At 39.0% G+C, this 22,325-nt stretch overlaps 1 protein-coding gene across 1 annotated transcript in view; it reads right to left on the bottom strand.

Moving 5' to 3' along the window:
• The window catches only part of maml2 (mastermind like transcriptional coactivator 2), a 33,439-nt gene extending 15,551 nt beyond the window's left edge, over positions 1 to 17,888 (bottom strand). Inside the window, exon 1 of the mRNA XM_005735943.1 lies at positions 16,565 to 17,888. Coding sequence (XP_005736000.1) covers positions 16,565 to 16,975 — 411 coding nt within the window. The 5' untranslated portion in view covers positions 16,976 to 17,888. The remainder of the gene's footprint in view (positions 1 to 16,564) is intronic.
• Positions 17,889 to 22,325: the final 4,437 nt, after the last annotated feature.

Consider the following 22,325-nt stretch of genomic DNA (forward strand, 5'->3'; position numbering starts at 1 on the left):
TCTTTTGTTTGCTGAAACTTTCAGATCTTAATCCAGATATTCACTCTTAAACCTGCAGAGATTCAGTGTTCCTGCGTTTCCCATAGACAGTGGTTTTCAAGAAACAAGCTCTGATATACCTTTCTAACACCAAAATATCAGACAAATTAAGGAACAAAAGTGAATGAGGTAGAAGTGAATGTTTAAAAGACAGACAGCCTCAGATCTCCGTTTGAGCATTTCAGGACTTTTTTTTCCTAAGGTAAACAGGAAATTGTCCTCTGTTGCTGTCCCAACTTGTAATTTAGACTAACAGTGTGCAAAATAAAACATTTCGTTGAAAGGTTGCCCAAACTGCCTTCCTATAGAGCCCTGCAGGTACTACCGCTGTCTTGTGTGGTGGCTGTCACTGTGGAAGGGAGAGTTCAAGATTGCAGCAAAGCCTAGATCTCTGCGCAAGTTTCTGCATGCATGCTGCTCTTGTGTGTGTGCAGTCACAGGACTGGTCTAGTAGGCCTTGTATACCAGCGCTTTAGGTCTTGTTACATGTCAGCGCTGGTGAGAGACAGTCTAAGGTAATCTGTCCAAGTGGGAAAAAAAGTACTTTCCCATGATGTGATGGCAGAGGTTCATTCAAAAGGCAACCGTTTAGATTTTAGGCTGATTAGGCAGATTTATGCTGATTGTGACAATTGTGGGAAGCTAAAAACACCTCTGGGCATCCTATCAATCTATTGTCAAAACAGTTCTTAGAAGTAAAATGTCTAAATCCGACTACAACTGTATACAGTACATGTTTACACAAACACAGGAGCCTGGAGACTTTCTCTTAGCCCAACTATAAATACCACTTGTCAAGCCTAATTCTAACCTTGCAACACTCTGTCCTCATCATACAACTCAATTATTTACATTATTAGGGGTTGCTTTATGTCCCAATAAGTAATAGCTGCAACACTTCCAGATCCTAAAAACATGAGTAATACCTGCACCACACACACAAGCTGCACCCTACAATTTTTATCTCAATGACACAGTCCAATTTCACTGTCTTAAATTGCAGGTAACTGCAGCAGTACTTGTTCTGCTTGCTGGGAGATATGTTACATATAGAGTATATACAAGATGGACAAGGACACTGTGCTACCATTTGTTAGTTAAACCTCAACATGAGGATTTTGGTTATTGCCATCTTTTTGTTTTGAAACTGGATGCGACTGACAAAGTAAGGAACATTGTGTTCTCACAGTATAGACTGATCAGTCACAAGGTAGTCTCACCTCACAACAAACCATTCTTTATCACTTATAGAACTGGGACAATAATTTACAAAATGAGCACTGTGCTGTATTCATTAAAACCAATAAACTTGTGACGTGTGGCGTTCTTCCCTTCTGGCCATTAGAAAGAATGCAGGTGTAAAGCATTTGCCCACTGGCTTCACTCGTTTTCATTTTCCACACGCTGAAGCTACATCTGTCACTGTCTGTGACTGGGAGTTGGAGAATCAATCCAACCAGTTCCTGCAGCAAGTGTAGAACTGGTCCGTGTGCTGCCACACCAAGCTTATAAGGGTGTCAAGATCTCTATTATGTGATAACAGACATGAGCCCATGCTAGTGACACCCGAGTCTTTCTGCCAGACATGAGATTAAATAATGAAAAGCACTGAGGACTGCTGTAGCAGCGATCTGCCAAATTATTTTGTAAGCAGGAGACGGCTTGGTGGAGCAGACAAAATTTCCAAAAGCAGCAGAAATTTGAATACTGAGCCTCTAGCCTCAAGTTAAAGTTGGCTTTGGTAACAAGGCAACCACATGCACAGGTAATCATGTGATCACATGTGTTTGACTAAATCAGTGGGGAGAACTGATGAGTGTTGCAAATTAGATTTAGGAAAGAACATCTCGTAAAACCTACAGTTTAACTGCTACTGAAGTGGAGTTCATCAAGAGCAAACTGCTTTAAATGTTCAAGTAATATCAACTAAATCGACTGAACAATAAAAAAGAAAACACCTCCAGCAAGGGAGCCATGTGGCATTTGATAAAAAGAGCTGAACAGAATCTGCTCCCTATGCCAACTCATAGGCAATATCATAGCTGAAGCTATCACATGGCAGATAAACTAGTAAATCATAATAATGCCCTGCTACCATAAAGTTGACAGTAGAAACATGTTTTGCATTGTTTCTCCTCACACAGTTATGTAAATATGTGACAATGCTGCCTATATACCTTTATATACTGCAGGTGGAAAGTGACATTCAAACAAAAGGCAATACCTACCGAGCACCAGTGTGATGAGATTTAGGATATCTCACCGTACCTTATGCTGCTGTCACATGAAATTACACCTTGATAGGTCAAGGTTGTGTGCATTGAATGATTCAAATTGCCATCACAGGATATAATATTTGGTCTGGGTGAAAGAGATTATCCTGCTTACTTGTGGATTTCACAGCTCAACTGGCAAGGCGTCTCTTCACTGACTAGACAGCTGTTTTTTTCCTCTTCACTTTGACTACTTCAGGCAAAACAGATGAGCCTGTTGGTACAAACTAAGCCAAGGCAGCACAATTGTTTGGGAAATTCCTTCTTGGCAGGGGAATTAATTCAATGGGAATGACAATGGGATAAACGCAAACAGACATGTGTGTCAGTATTTTAATCAGAGCTTTGAAAGATTGTTCCGAGATAATGTACTACTAACAAGAGCATTAGGAAATGCAGTAATAGATCAGTCTATATAATAGCATATCAGTGTATCGGTGTATATTCTGCAAGTCAGCAGTCCACCATGAGGGTTGCTTTTTTCTGTGGTAAACACAGACTGTATTGCGAGCAACATTTACTGTAATACGGACAAAGTATTGCATTGGTGTCATTTTATCATCCTTCAGATGTAGCTCTGCAGCTTGAGTAGAGATACATCTGAAGTTCCATCTATCAGGAGGAAGAAAAAGTAGCTCAACAGCACGGCCATTATGTACGAGAACATCGGGCACACAACGAACAAGAAGTCCAGCAGAAGACCCCATGGACCCCAAATCCCAAAATCACATCAGAGGTCTGGGATTATGTGAAAAGATTGAAGATCCTGAGACAAACTAAATCTATAGACGAATTGTGGTAAGGACTCCAAGACACTTAAATGACCTACCAGTGAAATAATCTGAAAAACTATGTGCAATTGTTCATTTACTTTCTATTTGCTGCCTTGTTTTTTTATTTTGTGGTTGATGCCAAAACCGATTTTAAGGCAAAACAAATTCAGGTCAATATATCAGTCGATATACATATATCTTAGGATTCTATTGAGAAAGGAAAATTATGGGGTTGTTTTCTATACTGAACAGCATACACCCAGATTCCACTATCTATATCGGCCCACAATCTGACCAATACAGTAATTCATTTATTTCATAATCCCCCTTTTAATACCATAAATTTGTACTGTAGCACTGTACAAGTCACATGATAGTGATTACAGAATACATTCTGCAGTAGTCGACAAACTCTTCTCTAAGAGTCAAAGTCAACCTTGCAAGGCTACCTAAGCAGTCTGGAGTTAAAGTTAGGAAACAGTGGTTTATTTAAAGTCAATGAATTTATTACATTTGACCATGCCCGTGTATAACTGAACCGCAGAACACCATGCTGTTAGATTATGGCATAAAAAAGGTCGGCTTTGTTGCCGGATGTGGGAAAAACATCCAATAGACTCTAAAAAAAGCACAGGAAGGAAACTGGGGGTGGGGTGGCAGCGAGTAGCGATGGGGGTGTGGTGGTAGAGAGTGGGAGTGAGAAAGGAATGTTCTCTTCACTCTCTCTTTCTCCTCCTTGTTATCGTGCATGCGCACACATAATAACCCCACTTTCTCACTATCAGCTATGAAAAGAATGCAGCATCACGGTTTTTCTCTGCAAGCAGGAGGGCAGGAGAAAGAGCCTTTACTTGCTAAATGATCACTTGCCATGTTCATTTACAAGAACAATCAACCTGCCCCCCGCACAAAAGATAGAAAATGAGAGAGAACTCATTCTAGTAATATTCTACTAAGTGAAGTATTTCATGTTTTGATTTTTTAACTGTATTTTGATCATATTCTTTCATCTTATTAGAATTTCGGTTGGTATGCTCTTAATACGTTGTACTAATAGCATGTAAAACTGATCCAAAAGTTTAATAATTGATTGATTAATTATCATTCTTAGGCAGCACTTGACCTAACTTCCTGGTACCAAATGCAGTCAGAAATATTTAAGAACTTTTTAAATTGCCACGTGTGCCACATAGAGATGTTTTGCTTTATTTGGATCTACTCAAAGTTAATCATATGGACTTACAGGATACACTTTTTCCTAATTGCAATCTCATCTTCTGGAAGCAACATTCACCATATGGCTTTACCAGATTAAATACACTTTGTATTTTTTAGAGTGAGAACGATAGGATTCAAAATCAAATTTTATTTGTCACACACATAATCGTACACAATACGACATGTAGTGAAATGCTTATTGCTGTACAATGCCTGACCTTTAAACTACACAACAGAAATTAAATAGTTATACAAACTTCACAAATTTAAAATTTAGAAATTTGCAGTACAATTTTTTTTTAATCTGCATTAAATAAAAAATTTTGAAATTTACAGTTAAATAAAAAAAAAGGCTAACAGATGTAAACAATAAATTAAGAATTTAACCCAAGAAATAGAGACTAAACTAAGAGTTAAAGGTCAGTTATAAAGATAAAAATAGAATGTGCATATAAACAATTTAAGAAAGAAATTATGAGAAGTGTGCAGATAAACAGAGTGTGTGAGAGTCCAGTCATGTCCTACACCTGCTTCAGGGCCCGAATAGCCTGGGGCAAGAAGCTCCTCCTCATTGTCTCTGTTTTGGTCTTAAGGGAGCGGACGCGCTTCACAGACCTCAACAGTGAGAAGAGTTCATTTTTGGGATGGGAGAGGTCCATCATAATCTTCCTGGCTTCGGTCTTGCACCGTTTGGTATAGATGGACAGCAGGTCAGGAAGCTCTGATCGAATGATGCGTTCGGCCGAGCGCACCACCAGCAGATCTCGTCTGTCCTGCTTGGTGCTGTTCCCAAACCAGGTGCAGATGTTTCCCGTCAGGACGCTCTCGATGGTGCAGGAGTAGAAGTTCTTAAGCACCCTCAGTGGCAGATGGAAGTCTCTGAGTCTTCTGAGGAAGAAGAGACGCTGGCGGGCTTTCTTGACCAGAGTGTTGATATTACATGACCATGATAGTTCCTGAGTGATGTGGACACCCAGGTATCGGAAGCTGTCCACTCTCCACTGGTGCACCACTGATGATCGGGGGCTTGTAATTCCTTGCCTGCTTTGTACTGAAGTCCACGATTAGCTCTTTAGTCTTGATGACATTTAGCAGGAGGTTGTTCTCCTAGCACCTGGATAAAAGTTTTATAGGCAAATGCAGCAATACTGGACCGTAGCAAGTATCCTTATGGAGAAGAAAATGAAAATACTTGCTTAGACAGCAGGAATCCCCTTCCCGAACTTCCCCTTTTTTATTCCTTTTCATATTTCTTTAAGCAGTAAATACACCAAACTGCTGTCATATTGTATATTTTGTGGAAATCAAGGCAATGGCCACAGTTATCCTACATGACTTGAGCAATTTGGCTGACATTAAGCAAAGTCCTACACAAAAATTGAAGTTTAAAGCAGATGTCCTCCAATCCATCATCAAAGTAAGGCTCTTTTATGGCCTGAGTGTCCATTTTAGTGTGAGATTCCATGTCTCTGTTCATAATCCTTCCTGTAGTCCTTTAGTGGAAAGAAAACATAATTCATTCACTAGTTCTGCAAACAGCAGATATAAGAGTCTCTTTGGAAAACATGTTATACATTTAATCCATTTTTAGAATCATCTGCCTCTGGACTAATTTTTTGCAATAGACCTAAAGATAAAGCAAAGTATTAAGAAGTGTTTAAGGTATGTTAAAACAATACCGTGGAGGATTCAACAGGGCAGGGCAGAGGGAAATCAGAGATCCTCCCCTGGTTTCACATCTCGTCTGTGCGCCTCTAGGCAAGGTGGAGAGCATGCAGGCGCCAAAGCATAGCTCAGCACCGTGACACCTCACCACAGCAGAGCAATAAGGCAAACATTCCAGCTGCCACTTCTCAGCTTTATTGGTGGAGCAGAGGCAAGAAACAAGGCCATCTATGTTCCTCCTCTAAACCTCTATCTGACGCGCTAGTCAAGCTGGTCTAGCAGTCTGAGACGTGGGAAAGTCAAACATGTGATGGGTGTTAACAACAGAAATTTTGGTCTTATACGTTTGTCTTTGAAATAACTGGGTAAATTTATAGGGACTAGTTTGAACTGCAGTTAGACTTTCTTTTAGCAGTTTATGTTCCCAAACCACATCCAAACAAAGTGTTCTAAACAATGAATAATATCCAGGGAACTTTAATGTTAATGGTCATGTTTTAAAGTTCCCACAGTAATTATACCGTTTTATCTAGCTGGTAGCTCCATAACACAGGGCGAAGTAATATTGCCAAACATAAAAATCCTCAAATAAAATCCTGCAATACCACACTGGAATGACTTAACAAGCCAACTATCCTTTATTTCAATGCTAAAATTTAAACCATATGTATGTTTTGCTACATAAATATGATCTAAAAGAGTGTGATATTAAAGAAAAGTAAAGTAAGTGGTGTAACTAAAAAATAAAATGTAGCTTTCCCTTGTTAAATTTGTTAAATAATTTTATTAAAACTACTGAGAAAAGAAAATTCACATTTTTGATTAAAATAAGGAGATAAAAATGCAATGTGCTGTTTTTTGCATGTGCCAAATTTGCTTTTAATTCTTGATATTAATATCTAACACAATGCTAACAACATCGTCTAAGTTGTTGACTTTCACTTCTCTTGTATTTCACATGTATAATATTCCCCAAAGGACGGCCATAGCAAAGAACAGAACATTAGCACAATGCAAATTGAGTTGAACTATGACTTAGACCCCAGAGCACAGGAGAGTGAGGGATTGAAGAATAAGTGAACGCTTGTGCCTCTTTTCAGCACTCTGCAACTCTGGAGCCTGGGAACTTCAGCAGCTTGGCCGGGCTCTGAGAAATATCCTGAGCTGTAATGTAAACATGCCTGAACTCTGATCTAGCATGGCCCTTCCCCCTCCCAGTTTAACCCAGCATTCTGTGTAAGGGGTTTGCCAGTGACATCAGGAGCCCACTTACTCAGTTCCACAAGAGGGTAATGACCCTGGTGAGAATAGACTCTTGCTGAAAATATAGCTGTTTTGCTATATAAGCAACTGTTGCTTAGCAAACGAGTGAGTTTCGTTCTTTTAGTTCAGCTTCAAATGATTCCATCCAATAAACAGACTTCGTTTTAAACCTATCAAGTATTTTAAGGCTAGACTAAAGAGTTTCAGCAAGGTGAAGAAGAACATATTGTGTTAAGCTGATAACATAAATGGACTTCCACACCCAGTTCACTCATAGCAGCTGAGATAATCAGATCTGTTTACAACAGAAGCTAGAACAAGTCCAGGAAACTCTGACATATCAGGTGGCTGATTGTCAGATAAGTGTGAGAACAGTTGTAGATAAGCTCCTGTTTATCCAAACACAGAAGTGTCGACAACAAAAGCATCACACTTGTTAAAGTTTGCTCAAAATGTAACTTCCAAAAACAAATGCTAATATTGCTAGGTTAAAGAATACTCTTTTATTTTTAAGCCTTGTTCTTCTGTAAACAAGGTAACAAACTACTGCTTGTGTTTCGCTTTGAATGCAATTCCTCCCCTCAATTCACTTTCAGTGCACTGCACATGAAATACACCTGAACAAGCTTGTTCCCACAGGGTTCCAGTTTCAGCACTGGGTAGCAAAGTATTGGTGGAAAGACACTCAGAGGCATTACCCCCAACCCCCTCTCCCCCCCACTCACACAATCCTACCCTCCCTTCAATTAAGTCAAGCAGGAAAAACTTGACAAACCTCAAAGAGCTCTCTCAGCAGAAGAAATCACATCAGGCATGAACGGATACCTCTACAAGGCCCCTCTGAAGATACAAAAGCACATAAACATGGTCCTTGCCTGCTAAGTGATTGCCCTAAGCTGGATACTTACTCTTATGTCTAGATTCTAGATGATGAAAAGCTATGAAATATTTGTTTTCATGTGGATTTAATAGCTACAACGGAGCACTAATATATTAGTCCTTCTAAAATTCCCCAATGACTTCAACAGCATAGATGAGATTTTTTGTATCCCGAGGTCGGCATAATGCTTGAAATTTAAACAATGTGTTGGTAACAACTGGGAGCATGCTGAAAGCAGAACTCAACAACAAAGGGATACAGTGGGGACTCTCTAATCCAAACCCTTTGGGAATGGAGGTATTTCGACGCAGTGAAATGTTCACTTGCATGAACACAGTCAGTACCGCGGTAATTTATATTCAGAACATGGAACGAGTATCTACACAAATTCACAAGGGTCTATTGCAGAGTCTAATTTGCTGTTGACATATCAACAAGAAAAATTAAAACAACTATCAAAATGAGATCCGAAAATAGGGCAAAGTGCGCATGTGAATGCATTATATTGCAAGTTACATTTTTGAATAAATATAAACATAAAAGCTGCACCAGGGCTGGGGTTAAAAGGGTGGCTCATGGTGGCTCCGTTATATGCAGGGAAAGATATTGGTTTGATTACAGAAGGAAAACAGCAAGTTTGGAGGTTTTGAAAGATGAACAGTGTTTTGCACCACTGCCACTGTTCAACTTCTTTGCTTTACAAACTGCCAACAAAGGATATGTGAGATGCTGGTATTTACTTCTGTGACTAAGCAAAATTAAACATATTTACTGTTGTAATCAGACTGTATTTTATTAGTGCCATTATCTTGCTGTTAAATCTTGCATGGCTACACTATTATTATGGGGAGCTGAGTCTTCTAATGCATGTTTATTGACATAGGAGGTCTGTACACTAAGATTATTATAACAATCTGATTTTTTTTTTCTTCATGTGCATTTATTTAGCTTTGATGTCTAATAAAATTTACTGATTTCAACTGTTGGACCCCCCCCAAAAAAAAAAAAAAAAAAATAAATTCCTAGAAACCCCCCTTTGGTGCACCAAACTGTGAATGCTGCAAAAAATATCCATTTAATAGTAAGATGAGACTGTGGGGGAAATGTGTCTGTTCTGAAACTTATGGGAAAACACTGACAATTTCTGCTTAATAGATTATTTAAGCACATATGAAAAAATTACCATGGATTCGTTTTCTCTTAAATAAAATGTTCTAATTGAGTGAGATCCACACGTGACGTCACAGCCATTTCTGTAATGTGAAATTAAGCAATAGTAAACACTTATACTGACTTATTATTCATTACTACTCTAAAGATAAATTAGTAGATTCAACACAACAAAATATATGCCACCAAGGAGCTGATTTTGCAAGGGTGATGCCTATTATATATATATAAAATTTATACACTGTTTGGATGGTGACTGAAGGTAAAGATGTTACCTTGCAAGCTCTTCTTGACACCAGGGGCCACTTCCAAGGACAGGAAGCACATGTCTATGGAGGAAAGGCTTTTAACCAGCAATGGTTCCATTACAAATAAAGGAAACATTTATCCTAAAAGGTCAGACATTTATGAACCTCGAACAGCAACCTGGCCTACCTGGACTTTGAATGGAGCATGTTCTTCTGAGCATGTACACACTTACATTGAATCAACCACTGAAAAGGATGAGATGGATTTAGTACATGATTTCTGCAGCACTCTTCAAAGACAGGCACTGCCTTCCATAGGCTGCTGAATAAAACATAAGGACGCGTGCGGCAGAGTGGGTTTTGTTTGTGTGTGTATTTGGGTGTCAGTGAGTGTGAGTGGAAGTATGTAGGAGAAGGGGAGTGGGATGAGATAGCGAGAGTGAAGTTCGCTTAAGACACTGCTCCTAGAGATGCTGCATAACCCATGAGCCATAAATTTCTTTGATCTGACACACATCCTGGCTGCCCCGCTAGGTATTTGGAAACTTCTGTCTTTCTTTATCGATAATGTTTTTTTGTTTTTCTTATTATTATTTTTATCTTCTGTGTGCCCTCTGGTAGCATGGAACTGGATAACAAAGTATAAATTAGTCCAGAAAAGAATAAAAGTGTGCTCATTTAAAGAGTAGAAGGCGCTGCAAATGTTGCCAGGTACAGAGATGTCCTAGATTTACATGCAACTATTTCCAGCACGTTGCTGCTGCATGATACCAAGATTTGGTGAGCCCTCTCTTGTTTTTAAATCTAATTCTACTTGATTTTTTTTCCCTGTTTTAACACATCATCTAATCAATGGGAAGCATAAAGAAATTTGCAGTTACTCATTTATGGTAATAGCCAGGTCATGGTAACAAAAACAAGTTGAATTCTGACCAAACTCTGAAAACCTCTTAAAAATAAAAAGTTTTTACCTTTCTCTCACACTAAAGGAAGTAGGAAAGGGATCTGATACATATGCCAAACACGAAAGTCTCTTTTTGTTTGTTCCTCATAACTTCCCATCTTTACCATTACAAATATCACCCTTTTCTCTATATCTGCACTGAACAACTTAAAGTGATTTGGTTGAAATGTTCACTGCTCTTCACAATTATCTGATACACTAGCAACTTACACTCAGCTCACTCAGCTTTTACTGCATCTGTTGTCATAAAAACCTGAGTGTCTCATAGGGCCTTTCTGGGAAAAATCCACTGCTGCACAGGAAGTGATGCATGTTTTCTGGCATTAACAAGATTATTTGAAGCTGGGTAGTCAGCAGCAGCTACCATGGCTCAACACACCAGATAGAGCAAGCAAAAAACCAAAAACAAAATACTACTAGATCTCCTGGAGGCAGTGACAGATCCACTACAAAAACTGCTTAGCACTTAACACAAAATTGGATGTCTTGGACATCCACTTAAAATTTAATTTGACATATCCAGACATCATCATGCTAGAACTAGGGATGTGCTGAATATCTTGACATCATGACACTGTAAGATATTAAAATCTGCATTTTCAATAAATACACTCACAAAATCAAAGGGATTAATAAGTAAAGCTCCTCTGAGAAATGACACTCATCTGTGAACTTTCTTTGTGCCACTTAGAAATCCGCTGTCTCCATAGTCTGTTAGAAAAGGAACTTGTTGACGCTTGTATCCCGCTCTCCCTTGAGGACACAGCAATCACGATCACAAAATGTATAAGTTGTTTAGAATGTTTATAAGCTGATGTTATCCTAAAATATTACCGCAGACTTTAATCTCACGCACAATTTAACCAAAAGATGATACAGTAGCTAATAACTACAAATATAACTACAAATGTCCTAGATTAATACCACCACCCCCCCAAATGAGAAGCCACAGCATTAGCCTTGTTTGACATTAACATACCACATCCCACTTCCTTGAGGACAAGATGTGCCTAAGTACCTCTACTTAGTGCTGAAAATTTATGAACGGTGCTCTGGAGTGTCCAGAACATAGTGTTACATGTCTCAACTTTTATTGCATAAGACAGTAAATCTGACTGTTTGACTGTAAAAAGGCTGTTTTAATGTTTTTCTATGCAAAAATGTGGGGATCTCTTCTGTACAAGAAGAAACAGGACATAAACCTATATATGAATAGGTCATACATTTGAAAAGACATTACTGCCTTGATTAATCGGGAAACATTTGAGCATATCAAACTCAGTAATACAAGTATATATCACTTTAAACTCATTCTTCCTTTGTTAGATTAAGCTTTTACATCAACCCAAAATCTTTGAATTCCAAAACCTTTCAATCCTCCAAGTTTTTTAGCATTTGAACAATAAAAAGGTACATTACTAATTTGTTAAATAAATAACATAACTACTCAGTAAGCACCCCACTGACTAAACTGCTTTGTCTATCTTTTAAGAGCATGATGACAATTCTAAAGATATGTCTTTCTTGTAGCAACAAAAAAAAAAAGTAATAATAGAACATTTTTTATATATTTATATGTATTACACATAAGTAGAATTGAACCACAAGTTGGACGGATAACTAATCCCAAATAGAAGGAGGAGATTAACAGATGGCTTTACTACAGTATATGGAGGTCTATCTTAATGTCTTTTAATCAGAGCACTATGAGATGCTCAACTCATCTAGCAGCTAACGGTCTGCACAATGAGACAAGCGTAATCACATCAGGCTTAAAGTGTAGCCATGCTGTCAATAAACAGCACCCACAGAATTTCCATTCTGCTCTGCAGGGGACTTAAAGTAATTCACCATTCAGACCAACTGGCAGCAAGCTATTTCTAAAAGAAGACTGTAACCTATCCATGACAACATGGAAGTGATCTGTGGGATGAACACGGATCCCTTTCTGCATCCACAGAGTTGGGTAGAGCTGTGGGCTTCACAGTGGGTGGCCCCCATGGACCTGGGCTAATTGTTTCACATCACTGCCGAGCCAGGCTGAGATCAGACCACCGGCATCTGATTCAGGCTGTTCAACAGCCAAACAGGGTATGCCAGGAAACACAGCACACACCCCACCCCACATTCACACACATGCACACACTATCCACTCCATCATACATGACCACGAATAAGTGCAAGGTATTCCTTTTCTGTGGGGTTTTTTTTTAGCAAGCTGTCAATCTGCTTACTGTCAATCTGCTTACCCAGAAGTTGTAGTCTTGTGACAATATTTAAGCTTTCGAAACTCAATAAATTATAAATTCATAAATTTTAATTCTGACCCATGTAGTAGTGCACTAGTAAATAGGCGAGAAACAATTTCGCTGCAAAACCTTCAATTGGCATTAGTGATATCCTAGATGATGCACTAAGTCAAAAGCACAGTGTTACACAAGCATTTGCGCAAAAGCTACATTAGTTCAAAGCCTAAGAGACCAAACAAAATTTTGATTAGTATTTTTTCTCCTTTCCTGTCCTATTAATCACTCTGCAATCCTTTAGCCTCTTTGAGGGGGTGACGATCTTCAAGTTAAGAACATCATGAAAAGTGCAAACAACCAGTCTTTCCAACCTCTACCCAGCATTCCAATAATCCCTCATGTTTGCCATTTTCATAGTAAAAAGGGTTTCCCTGAGAGCGGAAATTAGCTTCCTTTCCAAGCTTTAAAAATGTCCAAATGACATGGTTTCTCATACCCTCTTTATCTTGTAAAATAAATGTCATACATTTAAAAGTCCAAACAACTACAACTGCCAATTTTTATTCAGTTTGCCAAGGCAATTGTGCCAAATTAGCACACAAAGCCAAAATAATATTTTGGGAATTTGCCTTTATTACAGGACTCACAGTACACAGTCACGGAAAATTGATAGATAACCAGAAGTCATTGGCTAGAGCTGGCTGTGGTTACATGATTTATGTTTCAAACCACTAACTGACCAGTATGACTCAGGCTACAGTTTTTACAAAAAACCTGTATGGCAGACAAACAAGGTCACAAGTGCTTAAAATAATAGGAAAACAGCTCAGCATATGAGCACTTTGTGTGCATGCTGCTCTATGAGTATACTTCCCAGATCTGTCACTACAAGACTGAGTAATAACAAAATCCTCCCTGTGCACATAGCACTGTTAATCACCAGGCATCCTTCGCCTACTGCATTTTCAAGGCCTGTTTGACTTAAAGTAAACACATGCAGGAAATGTATTCAGTGGCTCTAAACATTTATATGGGGACCTTGTGGTTCAAACAGTTTCATGGCCGGCAAATCTATCAAGAAGGTGCTTAGTGAGCCATTTGTTAAACACATGATAATATAACATGGCATTACATGGCATGCTAGTATGCTTCGAGGCTGTATGGTTGTTTGTTAAGCCTTTCATTTTTGTGCTCACTATCTGTATCGTTGACAGACAATGTAAGATGATTGTTGGATCCTGATCTGATGAAACTGAATGTCTGTTCATTGTAATATGGGGCTAATGTTTTGTAAGCTCTACTGTGTGACCTATTTCTGTGCTGAATACATTTTCTGATACAGGTATGAAGGGAACAATTGGAAAACTGGCCATGAAAAGAAACAATCTAAAATATGAATATCCAAAAGCTTTCAATGAGTTCATCCACGCATTAAGGAAAACGATTTTCCGAGTCGATAAGTATGCTCTCGTCTCTTCCTTCAAATTTCTCCAATTTCATCTAAAAGAATATCCTTTGTTAATCTGGTCTCAATGAGCACTGTTGTTAAGTGCTGCTGCTCACTCTGCACTCCCAAGCAGTCATAATCCATTGTGTTGTTTGCCCCTAACTCAGTATACATTTCCACTGCAAATTCCAATGTGAACACTCAATAACACGCACAGATGTGGTCATTTGAGATGTCTTACGTTTTAATTCTGAAGAATGAATTATGGTGAACTCTGCAGAACCTCCATACATATTTGAAGCAGCTTTCAGTTATTATAGCCAAAGATGATAATAAATTAAAAAAATAAATAAATTGGTGGCAAGAGTTATAAGGATATATATAGACTGTATACATGCAACATACTGGCATTAAACAGGATTTCTGCAAGAGCGGCTGTTGTGCTTCACCCGATCATTATACGTTGCGAAAACATTAACCTCAGGGTTGATATAAACATGTACGCCAGGACTTCATTTCCTCCTCACTATCTTGCTGCACTCATCAGTTTTAAATAGAACATGTTACTCCAGAGTCAAGATCAGTAAAAATGAAACGGTACATGATAATGATGTACCCTGACCTCTTTTAGACAGCCAGTATAATCCATGAAGTTGTGTCTTGTCTCTCATCGTGTTCCACTGCCATGGCTCTACCGATCAGCATGAAAATGTAAAAGCTGAGAGGTAAACTGCATTTTAAACTAACTCTATAAACCACAGAGAATCTGCTTTTCTTGTACGTGAAACATTAATGCATTTTATATTTTTGTTGGTAAAAAATAAAATATATGTATGAAATATTGTTTATTTCACCACATCTAGAAAAAGAATGTCTGCAAGCTTTCAACCTTTGACATTATTGCTTGGGAAGTAATAGGCTAGACGCTAAACTCCCCCATGCCCAGTGAAAGAAAACAACTAAATAAATCTCACATCTCAGTGACTGCTCCCTTAACAGATGCCATACAGGAAGTCAGTCCTATCAGCACTACCAGGCACACAGAAAGCACAGTTAAGTTTTCCTATCCTGCCTACCTATGTCCTTTGTGAAGCTTTGCTGTTAGGGGAGAAAACACTGTCCTGTACTCTCTGTGGCACACAAGGTCATGCAACTACTCAGTTCTCAATCTCAACAGAATAACTCAGAAACAAAAACAATTTAAAAAAATGACATAACAGTGCATATTAAATGGGTTAAACAAACCACAAAATGCATCCGCATCCCTCTGTTTGGATCAGCTGCATAGTTGTTATGTTGTCAAGGTTTGCAGTAAATGCAAAACATCCCCATGGCCCAATGACCCCAAAACCATTTCCTCAAAATGGATTGCTTTGCAAACAAGCGTAACGCTTCTGTATCATGTCATCTACCTTAAGGGCCCCCTTAATCAGGAACTTACTGACTGTTTTTGACATGCATTTGGCTGCCATCTAAGTTTGGAAAAAGCTTGGACTTTTTGTTCATGGATAGTGACAGCAGCGTTATCAATGTAGAAACATTTATTGATCCATTATTACCAAGGAAAGCTCCCAGCTGATTTTTCACATAGCATAAAAAAAAAAAATCTCAGTCTCAATGTTGTGGTCCTTGAGAATGGCCATAACTTTAGGCGTTTCACCCCCATTACAACATATTGGTACCCTCATCATTGTTATCAATTTTGTCATCGCTGCCACAAGCTTGATTGTAATAGTCCTAATTATTTATGTTAAAAAACAAACAACACAACAATATTGGCAGTCTAAGGAGCCTGGAAAGAAAAGCGTCTGGACTTCTTTAGGTTTTCTTAAAGAGGTGTTTCTGGATGCTGAGGATGCCAATGTTCACATTTTGGACAGAGAAGACAGACGGTTTGAAAGAGGAGTGAAAGAAGCCACTGTGAACGGCCATCTTTGAATGTAGGCGCTGGTTTACCACACCAACCGTCTGCCATCTATAATCCAGTTTTGAGATCCCTTCCCAGACGCCTTAATGCCCACTCACATCCTGGGCCATTTGACCTCAGTAAATCACATGATAGGGTGGGGCGAGGTTTCACATTGGGTTCACCGGAAACATTGGCTGATTGTGGCCCACACCCGTTTTCACACCTTGGCTTGTGTGATTAGGTAGAAGATCAATAGGCGATCCATGACCCTCTTGGGGACACTCCCGTAGGGCTTAAAATCTGGGACAATCCACCAGTTGCTCTTAGAACTGATGAAGCTTCTCGGATGAGAGGTGAATCGTCTTCAAAGAAACTTAAAGAAGTCCAGATGCTATTCTTTCCAAGCTCCATAGACTACGATGACCTGGATAACTGAGAACCTTGACAGACAACATTAACAGCAACTCACCGCTATGCGTGTGGGGATCTTCTGCTCGCCATCTGACCCCTTTTGCTCTCCGTTAGCCCTGCTGTAGTCTGGGGGTTGCTGGTTCGATCCCCGGCTACCTTTTGCTTTACGGTTCCCAGGACCTTGGTGGACTATGCTAAGCAGCTGAAGCGTACTCTCGTGCTCCCGGTCTGTGCTCTCGGCCTGACCTCGCTGATAGCGGTCCGCGCAGGTAGAATGGTGCCTCCTGCACGTCTCTAACCGGGCGCGTAAACGCTCAACTATGGCGTTGTGCAGCTGTGGCACTGTGGAGCCCCTTGAGCTGGCCACCACCGGCCCGTTGCTGACCCCACCGGGCATAGCTCCTAAACCAACACCCAACATGGGTACGTATGTCCCTGCAGCAGACTGAGCGGGGGTCGCTTCTCCCATGCCCGCAGGTCCCTGATAAGTTTATAGACTGAGGTCCACTGTGCTTACAGTGGACCACAGAACGGGCATGGAAGAAAACAAGAAAACGTACTGAAGACTTCCAATGATCCCATGTGAAAAAGAAAAATACTTGGCTGTAGTCTCTGGAGAGTAGTCACTATGGCCTATGATATGTGTTGAAATGTGAGCCAATTATCTTGTCAAACTGGGACTATGATATTATATGATATAAAAGATTAAAGATTAAGATACGCTCCATGTAAAATCATGCTATGCTCCACGTGGATTAAAAAACATGCATTAAAAGTCTCAAAGTTACAGAATTGTAGTAGTTTTTCCTCGGGGGATAGGCTCTGTCAGCTTATAATTAAACGTGAAATGATTTACAAACATGAAAGGCTCCGCAGCTGGAATGAATCCGCTCTTGCTTAACGACTGGAGCTCTGCTCACAGATAAATAGGTTATATTCAATATGAATCCCTTAGATAATTCAAACCCACGGCACGCACAACTTCGCTTTCACTGGTGGTACGTTCCGAGTAGCTACATTTTCAGCCTACTTTATCTAAATATTGTACCACTCTCGTTAACGCCAAGTCCAAGAGTACACTATCGACTATAAATTGAGTGAGAGCGACCGGCTGCAAAAATAGAAGAACCAACAAACACACGAAATCCACTAAACTTCAAGACTCACGGCATTTTTTTTGTTTGTTTCGAAATGAGTCCTTTTCTTTGTTGCTTTCCTTTCAATCCGGATAGGAATCTGGTTGCAAACAAGTAAAAAAAAAACCCCAAAAAACCCAGACCCCCTAAACGCAGGCAGTCGTCGCAGAAGCCGACTGAAATCCGTCTCAAATAGTCCATTGACAATCGTTTGTCCGTGTGGTACACGAAGGCAATAGCGGAGCTACTTACACAGACCCTTATTGTACGAACATTCTGCTTTTGACATGAACTCGTATGGTTAAAAAAAGGGGGGTCCAGTGGCACACTCTAGTGGAGAAAAGCCTGAACTTGTCTTGCAAGGCGTGAACGGTGACACGGAGGGAATCTTATAATGTATTTAAAAAATTTGAACACTGTTGTCTAACCGAAGGAGCAGTGAAGGGTCAACCTGGCACCGCTGTTCTGTCTGCCACCTGGTCAAGCTAATCAACTAACACATGTTATCGAACATTTACTCATCCTGTATTTAAAGACACAAATGAAAAACATATTTAGATAATTAACTAAAGCATGAAAAGAATAGTTAAATCCAGAAGTATTCTTTGATCTTTTTTTGAGTTAACACGCAGAGTAACTAACCAAGCGAGCCTACAGAACCGCTCAAATGAGCTGATTGGCTGCTGACATGTTCCTATACTGTTGTCTTATGTGTCTAGCCCGCTATGCCTCAAATCTTTGGTAACTTTCAGCTTTCTGTAAATAATAAAAGTTGGGTAAATGTACTCAGTAGCTTTCAAATATAACAATCACAAAAGTGCATTCGACTATATTTGTTTTGATTTTACACCTTCTCAAAGCAATTTATTGCCCTTTCATTCATTAACCGGCTGTTGTTTGAAGTTAATCGTATCTGGTTCAGGGGAACGAGATATAGGAGATTAAGATACAGCCACAGAATCACGCAGAAACTCGCTCACACAGGATGCATGTTTCTGTAAAGCAGAAGGAAGCTGCTTGAGCACCCAGAGGAAAACCACACAAATATGGGGAGATCGTGCGAAGTCCACACAGAGTTCAAGAAGAAATCGATTCCGTTCAACACTGAAGCCTTTTCCAAGTGTAATTAGTATAATAAATTAACTATTTGTCTTTGGGGCTGCTTTGATAGCGGCAGACTGTAAGACTAGCGGCCACCAACTTGTTAACCCATACGCATATGATTAAAACCTAAAACGCTCTCACGAATCTGCCAACCCACACTCTCCCCTCCCTTTTAGGCCCTTCTTTATGATGGATATTTCATTACCTATATGTATAGATGCCTCCCTCAGTCATTCAGTTAACCAATCTTCATCAGGGTCTTGGCTGACTAAGAAATGTTTTGCTTATTAATCATTTTTATTCTCTTTATGGGAAATGGCATGGCCACCCAGTGGTCATTACTGGAAAATGATCCTGAAGCATAATAACAGTCATTATTTAATAAGTAGCAGGCTTATTAAATGACGAGGAATCCTGTAGAAACCCTTTAAAAAATATCTGTATTTCAGTACGATAATCTGCATCTTCCAATTTGGTTCTAAATGCATCTTTGGGCACAACCCAAAGAAGCTTGTCATCTAATGTTTTATTAGTACTTGACTGCAGCTGCTTTCTTTAACAACAGAGGGCAGCATACATTTAACGTCTGTATATTCTGTTTTGGAAGATGTTCTAAGGTATTTTATTTTGGTATTACTAGCAATTCAAGATGCTAGTGAGTTCTGCTGTGATCTATGGTTTGGAGATAGTGGCACACACAAAAGGAGGTAAAGCTGGAGGTGTGAGAGTTGAAGATGCTAATTTCATTGGGAGTGACCAAGCTGGACTGGACTTTTACAGTGAAAGGATAGTGGACATAAAGGACATTGAAGATGGAGCTGCCAGGGGGGAGGAAACAAGGAAGAGGACAGAGGTGGTTCAGGGAAGCAGTGAAAGTGGACATGCAGGCGGTTGGTGTGATAGCAGAGATAAGCTGAGATGGAGACAGATGATCTGCTGTGGTGACCTCCTAAAGGGAGCAGCCACAGTTTACTGTGTGTGGACAGTAAGATCTCCACCACTGTGTTCAGTTTACAACTAAAGGAGAAAGTGTGGTTGAAAGATGAGGTTTACATTTAAAGAACTTTAACACCAAACTTTCACTTCTTGCTTTATTCTACGTCCACATTGTAAGCCTACCATTATACAGGAATAACAAAGTATTGTATTTTTGTGTATTCCAATTTAACTGTACCACAATACCACTGTCATTGTTTTTCTCATATTGCTTCAAAATCAAGACAGTTTGTATACATCAGTGTTAGTAGAGAGAAGATTCCTTGTTTGATGGTTGTTGTTTTTTTCTCTTTCCTTCTTTCTTTTTTTACTATTATCAACTAAAAAAAACCACACACACATACAATAAATTAATAAATTAACACAAGCAATCTGCCTTACAGTAGTAGTAATAATAGTGGTTAAAAAAATCTTTACAAGTACAGTACGTCAACTCAGTGACAGCCTGACAGTAGATCTGAACAGTGTTTTCAACCCAGTCAGGCTGTCATTTAACATACTACAGCTTACAATCTACCACAACACATACACAACTCTTCTGCTTACACATGATCTCTCTAGATAATAAATTACACATCCATTTCATTAAAAAAAAAAAAAACCAAACAAACAGACAGGGAGACAGGCTTTTCTTCACTCTTTCCTTTCCTCTCTTGCTCTTTGTGAATCACAATTCACCTGGGATTTGCCAGTCCAACTTACACTGGCAGCCTTTGCCTTTTTATGATTAGATCATACAAAAATGAAATTTGGTAATTTAAAAAAGAATAATACACTAAACAAACGTAGTTTACTTTAGCCTGTTCCTGTCATAATGCATAACACTTGCTTACATGTATCAGTAAAAAATAATGATTAAAAAGAATATAAAAAAGCTGTAAAAATGGTAGAAAAACATTAAGAAGTAAATCTTAATGAAATAATCCATACCATCTAGCACTCCATGGCCACGCTATTCTTATTAAGGTCAAAAATGGATTCTGTGGTTCCAGCCCACAATGAAATACTGAACTTGAGTTGAACTAGAAACTGATCATTCAGTTGTCCTTACTATAATATGATTCTTCCTGTTTATTCTAAGAATATTGTGAAAATTTCTTCAAGGCAAAATGTACGGTCTAAACCGAAATGAAAATATAAGGCAAATTGATCAACAAAAGAAATTTAGTAAACAATATTTCACGACTGTTTTATAGTGACTACGATCACTGGCAAATATCCACTGTGGTAGATTTCCTTTGCATTTAAAGCACTATGTTACATTATTGTAGTGCTCTTTATGCCTTGTACAAGTGTATCAAATTTCTAACAGTCAAAAAGATGCACTGCAATATGTATATCTATTAATAATTTACATACAGGAACAAAAGTACTCCTCAGGGACAAAGCTGTAGTGTGTGGCATTTCAAAGCCCAAAGAGAGAAATCAGTGAATGGGGAGTTCTGGAAAACAGAAATATGCTACTCTTTATCTACTAGACTTTTGTTAATGGTCTCTAGAGAGAGAGTACGTGCAAACTACACCTCTTGTCTTATTTCTATTTTTTAATCAGCACAACACAATAATTTTGGGTTTGTTTTTTTTTTTCAGTGCACGTTTACATTGCAAATCCATTTGAATCTTAACTCAAGTGAAATGACCACTGAAATCAAACGTAACGAGGTTTTGTCATCTTGCCTTTCCCATCTTCTTCATGTCGTAGATTTGGATGTAGCCAACTTTGTTCCTGCATTGAAATAATTGGCCTGCCATCATGCCTGACAGCTTTTAAATATAGTTTGGGCTCATATTTAATAGAAACCCAGGCAACAGTCATGTATGGTTATCATTAGGGGTTCTGACACAAGCCTTTGCATATTTGTATGGCTATATTTTTTTCCTCTCCTCTTACCAGACATGCACTGCTAAGCTGAAATGATTGCCCGCAGTGAAAATAATCTCTTCACTGCTTCTGCAAGACTCAGCACAAATGATAGATTAAAGTGAAAAGAGAAAGTCAGCCTGCATGCCAAAATTGAAGTGCATCTTGGCATTCCTGAGACCAGCAAGCATACTCTTACAGTATATTAATATGGTTATTGACCAGTTAGCCTCTGTTGCTCTTAAATGGCAAAGACAAAATAAACTGCCAACTAGATGCAAACAAAATTAACTTCTGCAGAGGGTTGAATGGAACAGTGATCAAGTGCATTTATAAATAACAGTTTGACAGTAAGGATGATATTATTAATTATCTATTCACTGTTCTAACAGTCTGTATGAGGAGCTTTGGCAGGGAACTTCACCTGTATGGCCTGATATTCTGCATGCTTGCAGTACACTCTAATAATAATCATCACAAAGAACAGGCATAAATTAGTTATGGCTTTAGGCCCAAATATTTTAGTTTTAAGCAAGCTCATCCAGTATCCATGGTAATGGTGGCAGAAACTTGACACTGGAGATGGCTGACCTAAAGTGCCCCTATTATGCTTTAAGTTTTTCCTCAACTCTCTAATCTGTTACGCAGCCTTTTGTTCATGTAAGAGGTCTGGAAACTTTCAAAGGCCAAACTTTCACGTGTGGCCAAATGAAAGCAAAATC

This window comes from Pundamilia nyererei, unplaced genomic scaffold (genome assembly GCF_000239375.1).
Source record: "Pundamilia nyererei isolate P.nyererei 1_Seehausen unplaced genomic scaffold, PunNye1.0 scaffold00066, whole genome shotgun sequence".
NCBI classification, from domain to species: Eukaryota; Metazoa; Chordata; class Actinopteri; order Cichliformes; family Cichlidae; genus Pundamilia; species Pundamilia nyererei.